The 10000-nt window shown below is 37.4% G+C and overlaps 1 protein-coding gene across 2 annotated transcripts in view; it reads right to left on the bottom strand.

Moving 5' to 3' along the window:
- The window catches only part of LOC106874354 (striatin-interacting protein 1 homolog), a 28358-nt gene that overhangs the window by 2429 nt on the left and 15929 nt on the right, over positions 1-10000 (bottom strand). Inside the window, exons 10-18 of one of the 2 annotated variants that reach the window (XM_014922064.2) lie at positions 9680-9945; positions 8609-8738; positions 8193-8264; positions 7291-7365; positions 6663-6748; positions 6126-6167; positions 2982-3108; positions 2648-2748; positions 977-1043 (exon numbers count right to left, since the gene is read on the bottom strand). In XM_014922064.2, coding sequence (XP_014777550.1) covers positions 977-1043; positions 2648-2748; positions 2982-3108; positions 6126-6167; positions 6663-6748; positions 7291-7365; positions 8193-8264; positions 8609-8738; positions 9680-9945 — 966 coding nt within the window. The remainder of the gene's footprint in view (positions 1-976; positions 1044-2647; positions 2749-2981; positions 3109-6125; positions 6168-6662; positions 6749-7290; positions 7366-8192; positions 8265-8608; positions 8739-9679; positions 9946-10000) is intronic. The other variant, XM_014922065.2, reaches the window with a different exon arrangement.

The raw sequence follows: 10000 nt of genomic DNA, 5'->3' as shown, positions 1-10000 counted from the left end.
CCATTCCACAACCTTTTCTTAATGTTTAGTTGTAATAATTTCTTATATTAGCACAAAGTAACATATTTGGCAAAGGGGTGGGTATCTGTGGTGCTATATGGAGGGTGGAAAGCTGGCAGAGTTGTTAGAGCATCAGATAAAACTCACTGTGTTGTTTTACTTTGGCCCTTGGCTCCATGAGTTCAAAACCCATTGAAGTCAACTTTATCTTTCATCCCTCCAAAGTTAATAAATAAACTATCAGCCCTGTACTGGGTGCAATTATTCTCCTCTTTGTCTTTCTTTTTTTCTCTAGGAGGATTGACCGTGATCAGACTTGGATGGAGATGAACTCTTCTACCAGGTCAAAAAGGAAAATACACAAGATACATCCCCACAGCAGAAATTATCCAAAGTGTTAACAAAAAATTTCCAAAGTGTAAGTGCCGTGTCAAATTTTAAATGAAACTTAGCAAATCTTTTACTGAGACACTCCAACTGCTTTGTTAGACAAACATTAAACTGAAGTCAATTTTTAAGTGGGATGCATATTTAACCCTTTCGATACCATATTTCAGTTGAAATACATCACTTTCATTTCGCTTAATTTTGAAATTAAGGAAGAATTTAATGCATTAATTTCATCATTATTAAACGGATACTTAGAAAGTATATTATGAAATTTTGTAGGAAGGTTTAAATGTAGATCACTTTTAAATAAGAAGTTGCAATCCCACAACCACAGACAGTTCCAAGTGGTTCTGCACAAAAGGGTCAGAGTTCAAAAATCCTGGTAAAAAAATTAAGGATCCCCAATCATGGAAATGTTATACAAGTGACTTGACTTAAGTCTAATAAGTCTATAAGACGTTTAAGTTCTTGAGATTATGTTCACGTAATTACTCCTCTTCATTAGACCTGTTCTATCATTAGTGACCAATTCTATACAACAACAAATTCTGGTCCTTGTCTTAGGATATATTTCAGTGGAACTTACCAGATTTTCCCCAGTTATTTCAATTTGTTCACCAATAACACAGGAGGGGAAATCTAAAGCTACAATACTGAAAGAGAAGAAGAGAACGACACTTTTAGTGGCACCAAACGAAAAATAAAGAAGAAAGCCAAACACAGACACACACACTCACACACTCTGATATGGCAAATACAAACTTTCAAGTGCACACACACACACACACACACCACTTGCTACACACAAAGACACCCACCATTAATCAGATTCATAGGTAATACCCAGCCACCCTTCCTGTTCTCCTACCCTTCAGGGCCTACCCTGACACATCATCACCACCCTCTTAATCTTTTTCCAGTTCTACCCTGGTCACTCCCACCCACTCGTGTATAATGTGAATAGCCATCTACCTATTCTACAACAAGAAACCCGTTGTGACACTTCCCTTCATACTCTAACCTCACAACACCAAGAATAAAAACCAGTTGAATCTATTGACGTTTCATCTTGCAAGCCACATGGAAACCTCGTTAGTGCTGGCACCATGGATAAAGCTCCCTGTACACACAGTAGAAACCCTACCAAAGCATATACTGGAGCACAATGCAGTCCTCCTGCTCATATTTTAATCCCAACAAAATGAGTTTTGTTTCTGGTTTAAATATTTTAGGTCTGGGGTAAAAAAAAAAACTCACTCCTTCAAAACACATAAAACCTGCTGGATATTTGCTGCCCCTTGTCAGCTCCCAGCATCTTCAAAGTTGGTGCTATCTCAACCATCCACATTAATAACCTCTCTTCTTTCTGTCTGTCTCTCTCTCTCATATATCAGCTGCCATGTTAACAGTGTTTCATTTCATTCCTTTAACACTGTACCTTACATCTTCAATAGATTTAACACCCAATACTATGTGTTGTGACAAATGTAAATCATTCGACCATACAATACATTCAAGGACAGATGTCCACTGCTTTTCTCTCCACCAGCATATTGTATAAACGCCATGTGTACATCTGTTGTAGCACATCGTGTGTGGTTATTGACTCCAGACAAGACATGTTTTATCTATCTTATACTTTAGTAATGCACCATCTTCATAAAATTATCCAAGGGAGTTAACCCACTGTCGACATGGATTTCAGAATGGCACCGTTCCTAAGGTTGGTTTCATTTAGTCACAAGTCATTTCAGGAACAGCAGACCAAGAGTTATCATATAGTTAGCACGTGTATATTATATAGTTAGTGTGGGATATATAGCAAACACAGAGATACTGAAATCTTAATACAGACATCGTAAAATACAGGTTGTTGTGTTTGATGTCCACCACAGAGTTCCATGTAATAATTCATTGAGACACATCAAACTGTTTATATTGAAGTAATTAGTCAACTGGTTGATTAATGAGCGAGAGGGGACATAGATGTCTATGAGAGGAATCGAGAGAGAAAGAGAGAGAGACTGAATAACCACACGAGATAAAGAGGGAGACATGGATATCTAGGAGAGAGAGAGAGAGAGAGAGAGAGAGAGAGATAAAGAAAGAAATAGCAATCTCTGAGAAAAATGAAGACAGGGAGAGAGCGGTGGGGAGGAGGGATGGGTATCTATCAGTTCTGCAATGGTTCAAGTGTTTAGAAAGGTGTGCAGGGAAGGAAGAAACACTGCAGGTATAGAATTAATGAAAGACTCACCTGTTTTTGGTGGCTACATACGACATAATATTCTGGTTGAAAAACTTTAAAACAAGTGGAATGCAGTTAGCAAGCACTAAATGTTGGCTCAAAAACTCAAACTGGAAAAGACAAAGAGAAAAACAGATCAATAATAATAATAATAATAATAATAATAATAATAATAATAATCCTTTCTACTAAAGGCACAAGGCCTGAAATTTGGCGAGAGGGGGATAGTTGATTACATTGACCCCCACTGTTTCACTGGTGCTTTATTTATCGACCCCGACAGCATTAAAGTCGGAAATAAAGGACATAAAATGATGATGATGGATAAATGATTGTATCTTACCTGGTAAATATGGTTCAGTTTAAAATGTTTCAGAAGCAACAACAACAGCCCTGAAATTGCTTTAGTGATAATCTCTTTGTGACGATTAATATCAATTTCTAATTTCACTGACTGTAAAACTGTCGTCCTGCAAAACATAAACACACAACACTGCAATATATATACATATATGTGTGTATATATACATATATATGTGTATATATATATATATATATATATATAGTGAATAGAGAGGGATACAATATCCTGGTGGTTACCATTCAAGAACTTAGTTATAATCCAGGTTAAGGTTAACTGTACCAAGTTGTAATGAACACCTAGAATTACTTGAGTTAAGCAATTCCACTGTATTATATCTGATGGGCAAATCCTAGGCTCACTTCTCTGGATTATGAATATCTAACTAAGTTTATATCCAATACTCTAACAATGAATACAGAGATTAATGCATCTATAAAATTATTTTTGGTTATTTCTGCAACCAATTACAGCATTTTTGATTTTAAATTTGTCCAACACATGTTTCTACTGCAGAGACATGTAGTAATTGCATTTGCATCCGTTTACTTTTTAACAAGCCATTAATCTAAGCATCTTAATTCAAGGTCCACCCACTGACATGGACTGAAGCAAACTAGGCGTATGTAGATTTTGCTAGGGACATATTTGGCAGGGGACGAGTTTTTGAGTGCAAAGGATGAGGGAGGAAGGTTAGACTGTTATGATGTTGACTTTCTGCTGTCCCTAGGTTTGAATTTTCTAGGAGCCAGAATGATAGGTCTTTAATTAGATCAGATTGTATTTTTTTTTTAAGAAACACTAACTTCAATTAGTGAATTTAGGTGTTGCATACTGTTATTGGTCACTAATTTACATAAAATTAAAATAGAAACATTTAAATAAGTAGAACTTACTTTGTGAGGTGAACCTCAATGTTTGTTTTTACAATTCATTTCTTTCTACTCACTTTAAATCCTCAGCATTCAAGTCCTCTGTCTCACTACCCTGCAGCATCACATTTCATACATAAGTATCATACAATTGGTCCTTCACTGACAGAGAGACCCTTTATTACCAGTAGAGGTTACAACTCCTTAAACTTTGTCTATCCAGTTTCAATTCTGATTATTAGGTGTTGGAAACACCTGCTGCCACTGACAATCAGGTTACCTGGATAACTAAAGTTACCAACTACAACACACACATACATAACCTGATATATATATATATATATATATATATATATATATATATATATACACACACACACACACACATTGTCACATGCACTTTATGTTATACACTGTCATATGCAATCTGTACACCAGACATATTTTAGTGATAACCTGATACTTTGTTAACAATAAAGAACAACTGAATTGCAATCACCACTGCAACTGCTGGCAACCCTATGCGATGACTGCTGCTGTTATTAATAATAATAATAATCTTTTCTAGGATAAGCACAAGGCATGAGATTTGGGGGGAGGCACTTACTTGATTACATTGACCCCCAAGTGCTTAATTGGCACATATTATCAGCCGTAAAATGATAAAAAGCAAAGTCGACCTCCATGCTATTTGAACTCAGAATGTTAAGCTTCAAGAAATGCCTCTGATCATTTTACCCACAGCAATGACAATTCTGCCAGCTCACAAGGCCTCAAATTTGGAGGGAAGGGGCAAGTCACTTACATTGACCCCAGTGTTTCACGTAAAGGGAGATAACTAAGTACACTCAGCACACACAGACAATTCTGAATCCTTTCTATTATAGGCACAAGGCCTGAAAAAAAATTTGGGGGGGGGGGGTGACCACATCGATCCCAAAAGGATGAAAGGCAAAGTCAACCTCGTCGGAATTTGAACTCAAAATGTAGTGACAGGCTAAATGCCACTAAGCATTTCACCCAGCGTGCTAACAGTTCTGCCAGCTCACCAACAATAACAACAACAACAATAATCCTTTCTACCATAGGCACAAAGCTTGAAATTTTGGAGGGAAAGGGCAAACCAACTGAACTGCAGCACTCAAATGGGGTTTTTTTATGGACCCTGAGAGGAGAAAGGCAAAACAACCTTGGTCAAATTTGAACTCAGGATGAAGAGAGCTGGAAGAAAGATGACACAGCATTTTATCTCATACCCTTACAAATGTGCCATCTTGACACATGACTAGTAAATATTGGGGGGGGGGGCGAGGTATTTGACTGGTATTTATTTTATCAAGCTTGGAGGTATAAAAGGTAACAAATAACAACAATAACAATTCTTTCTACTATAGAAATTAGGACCAAAATATTTTAGGGGAGGACATTAGATAATTATATTGAGCCCATTACTCAAATGGTATTTATTTCATGGACCCTGAAAGGACAAAAGGCAAACTGGACATGAGTGGAATTTGAACTCAGGATACAGAGATGGATGCATTTTGTCCAGTGCGCCAATGGTTCTGCTGGCTTGACATATTAATAATGATGATGATGATGATGCCAGCCAAGAATATGATAAATTTGCCAAATATAAAGACCTAGAAATTGAAATAAGCAGGATGTGGCACTGGAAGACAAATAATACGAGCAGTGACTGAAGCACCAGGAATCAAAAAAAAAAAAAGAGCGATTTCCTTGAAAAAAAAAATAACAGGAAAACCTAACAGGAAATCCAGAAAATACTAATCACAACAACTCACATTCTACATAAATTCTTGTCTTTGCAACCTATATTCTCAAAACCATTTGTTTTTTTTTGGTTTTGAACTGAGAAAAGAAGGCCAACAGAACTTGAAGCTGTTTTGAACAATAACATTACACTACAATGCCTGCTCTGTGTGACTGGTTGCCATTCAGCAGGAATTATGTTGTCTAGCTGATAGCATAGGATAATAAATGATAATAATAACAACACTTTCTCATTTTGGGCACATGGTCAGAAAATGTGAGGGGTGGGGATGTAAGTTGACACTAGCGGAAGTTGAACCCAGGTCATAAAAATGAACGAAATGCTGTGAAGCATTTTGCCTGGCAAGGTAACAATTTTGCCAACTCGCCTGCCTTAATAACAATAACAATAACAATAATAATAATGATACAGACAAAAGAAACATGAGGAGAGAGAGAGGTAAAAAAAAAAGGTGGCAACCTTATGTTTTGGGCATCTGGCTCTTGATCATTTGTGAGGTGGCTGGAATGGAAGGAAGGAAGGAAAGTTAATGAACATACAATGATATACAGATAAATGGTGGTGGATGGTGGTGATGTGGTGGGCTTCATGAGGGTATGACTGTTAGTTAGAGAGAGAGAGTGTGTAAGTGGTGGTAGTAATGACAGTAGGGATTACAGAGCTGGTTCAGCAGTGTGCTTATACAAGTAATAGTAACATTGAAGTGGTAGTAGTAATAGTTGTAGTGATGGTGATAGTGGTGGTGGTTGGCTAGTTTATATTCTTGCTGCTGCTGCCCAGTTTAACAGCTGAATGGTGATGTGGTGGGCTTCATGACAGTGCTAATGTTAAGGTAAGAGAAAAGTTTTAGTGTTGTAGAATATATGTAACAACCAGAAAAAGATGAGATATGAAATAAAAAGTAGGGATTTATATTGATAGCCCAGTATATTACTGGTAGATGGTTTAATCAACTCCAGATGAAAGACAGACAAATCATAAAATTTTTAAACTCACGGCAGAACATCAGTGAGGATATTGATGGATTCTGATTTTGTTTTTGAAGTAGGACAAGCTGCCAGGAGTATCTTGAGGAGAGCAATCTGGAAGAGATAAAACACGTGAGTATATATATGTTAGGTTTGGATAGAAACTTTGGGATACAGTAACTGTATGCCAGTGTAGGAGGAGGGGGGAGAGAGAAATAACTATATATAACCAGTTAAGGTATATATATATATAGATATATATATATATATATATATATATATATCGTTGCTATTATGCAAAAGTGTCGTAAGTCCAAAATGTTGCCTTTTTTCAAAAAACAAAAAAAATAGTTTCACCATTCCATAGCAAAACTGTTTTACTACGCTTTGACAATTTTTGATTATCTTGGCATCTGAAGCAACTGGAGATACGATAGTTTGACCAAAAGAACTGGCTATTGCAAGCAAAAGTAAATATTGAAAGAAACACATTTGGCCAATTTTGGACATACGACAGTTTAACATAATAGCAACGAGAGAGAGAGAGAGAGAGAGAGAGAGAGAGAGAGAGAGAGAGAGAGAGAGATACACACACACACACACACACATATATGCTGTGTAATGTCTGTAAAACCAATAAAGGTGTTGATACTTACACTATACTGTGGTAGACTTGGAAGAAGGGCCTGGTACAAGAGTTCAGTGGGGGTGTTGGGGATTTCTTTTTCTGGCTGCAACAGAAATGAAAAGAAATTGTAAAAAAAAAAAAAAAATCAACAACATTTTTTGATTCAGGCTCAAAGACTGCAATTTCCAGGGGATGGGGGAACATCCGATACCACTGATCCAGTAATTACTGGTACCTTACTTTTTCAACCCTGGAAATATTAAAGGAAAAGCTGACCTTGAAAGAATTTGAACTCAGAGCATAAAGGGACAGAAGAAAACACCACAAGGCATTTTTTCAAATGCTCTAATGCATTTTCCCTGTTTCTCCTCTCATGTGATATAAATGAGTAATTATGCATAACTGAGTAATTAGATATGAGTAATTATGCACAACTGAGTAATTAGGCATAAATGAGTAATGAGACATAAATGAGTAATTAGACATATATGAGTAACCAGGTACAAATGAGTGCTTATGCACAACTGAGCAATCAGGCATAAATGAGTAATTATGCACAACTGAGTAATTAGATATAAATAATTATGCTGAGTACTTAGATATAAATGAGCAATTATGCGTAAAAGAGTAATCAGATATGAGTAATTTAGAAATACTATGTGACTGAGTAATCTTTTTTATTTTACTTTGCAACTTTCTAAACTTCTGAACACATCTCTTTAGTTTCCACTGGACAATCTTTGTGAATCCCTGGGGATCTGTGGCCCCTGGTTAAGCACTACTGAGACAGAAACCGTCGACAGCCCCACTAATAGGGATTAGAACAACATAGCTATTAGCAGACTTATATAATATCTAATAATGATTTCCATTTTTTTTTTTTTAAGAAGGACAGACTTGGCATCGGAAATGAAAATGAAGAAAACTTACCATGGAAAATGGATTTTTTGCAATTTCATCCTCTCGTTTGATTTGCAATTCAGACAGAGAGATGTACAAGTGCTGTAAAACAAGAACAAAAAATATTGGTATAAAACAGTTTAGAAGCTTTACATGCAGGGGGGGGGGGCATTATATAATATATATATATATCACTAAATATATTTTTTATATATTGCATACCAAATGCACAAGATAAAAGAGTTTGTAAGCAGGCACTTAACAGGTCAGAAATAACAGTCAAGTTTTCCTCAAACCACACCCTATCATTTTAAAAGAAGCTGAAACCATTCTATAATCTTGATCAGGATGGTCATGGCTAAAACACCTTTGACCATAGGTCTGTCAGATAAGGACTAGAATTAATAGGATTGGCAACAAAAAAAAAAGGGGTAAAAGCAACTTACTTCACGGAGCACCTTGACTCCTTCGTGAATTGGCTGTGGAAGACCAGCCAAAGAACTGTGATCACCTTTTACTTGAAAACCAACAAATTTGGCTCTGGTCTGGTCCAAAAACAATTCCAGATCTTTTAACCTGTTGAAACAAAAAACAGAAGAGAATGTCTTTTACATTCATCTACATTTCACACACTATCAACAGTTTGGTTAGCTTTGACAGACAACACCTCATATTTGCAATGCTGGCTTCATAACCCAAAGACTAACAAGTCTTTCACACCAATTACATTCCACATGACAGTGCGTGGCCAAGTGGTTAGGGTGTTGCACTCATAATCATGAGGAAGTGAGTTTGATTCCCGGATCAGGCTGTGTGTTGTGTTCTTGAGCAAGACACTTCATTTCATGTTGCTCCAGTCCATTCAGTAGTAAATGGACTGGCCTTCCAATCAAGGAGAACGTTGGCCTGTTGGCCTAGCCAGTGGGGTGGTAACATTTGAAAGCTAAAGAAACGATGCAAAGTGCACTGTGATCAGCGATGTACAACAACGTCTGATAGTCTGGTCGATCACATGTTACTGTGCATACCCTGGTTTTGAAATAGATACACCATGTCCCTACACATTGTGAGAAATAATTAAAAGCATGGATGACAGAAAAGGGAAAAACTTAGCATAAAACCACTAGTATCACACACACACACACACACAAATCTAGAGACACTCAACCTTAGACAATCATAAGGAGATACTTACACACATTTGGAGACAACACACCACACATCTGGAAATGTGATCTTTCATACACAAACAGAAATCACTCACACACACACCCATACAAATGGAACCACATGCACACACACACAGAACTACTCTTACACACACAGAACTGCTCACAAACACACACCCATACAAATGAAACCACACACACACACACACACACACGGAACTACCCCCACACACATACAAACATACCTCAACAACTACAAGTGAAGAGAAACTCTACCTGCCCCTTCCCCGCCCACAACCTCTGCCTACCCCTTCCCTGCCGCCAATTATCCAAACTTTGGTTACTCACCTCACTTTTGGTTTCCATGGCAAACATTTGGCCGTAGTCGTAGTGACTAACGGTGGTGGTGTTGAGAGTGGTCGTGGTGGTTTTGGTGGCATTGTGTCATCATCTTCGTCGTCGTCCTCATCTGTCGTAGCGGGGCTGCCATCAGATGAGAGCAGGTCGTCATCAGCGCGATGCTGCTGTTCTCCGTTGCCTCCAATGGTACCGGTGTTGTTGTTGTTGTTGCCGTTGTTCTCGTAGCCATCGAGGCTGATCTGTTTCAGCAAACTCTGCAGGTTTTATCATTCAAAAAAAAAGGAAAAAAAAAAAAAAAAAAAAAAAAAA

Source organism: Octopus bimaculoides, chromosome 20, assembly GCF_001194135.2.
Source record: "Octopus bimaculoides isolate UCB-OBI-ISO-001 chromosome 20, ASM119413v2, whole genome shotgun sequence".
Taxonomy (NCBI): domain Eukaryota; kingdom Metazoa; phylum Mollusca; class Cephalopoda; order Octopoda; family Octopodidae; genus Octopus; species Octopus bimaculoides.
This window is presented reverse-complemented; position numbering and strand designations above follow the sequence as displayed.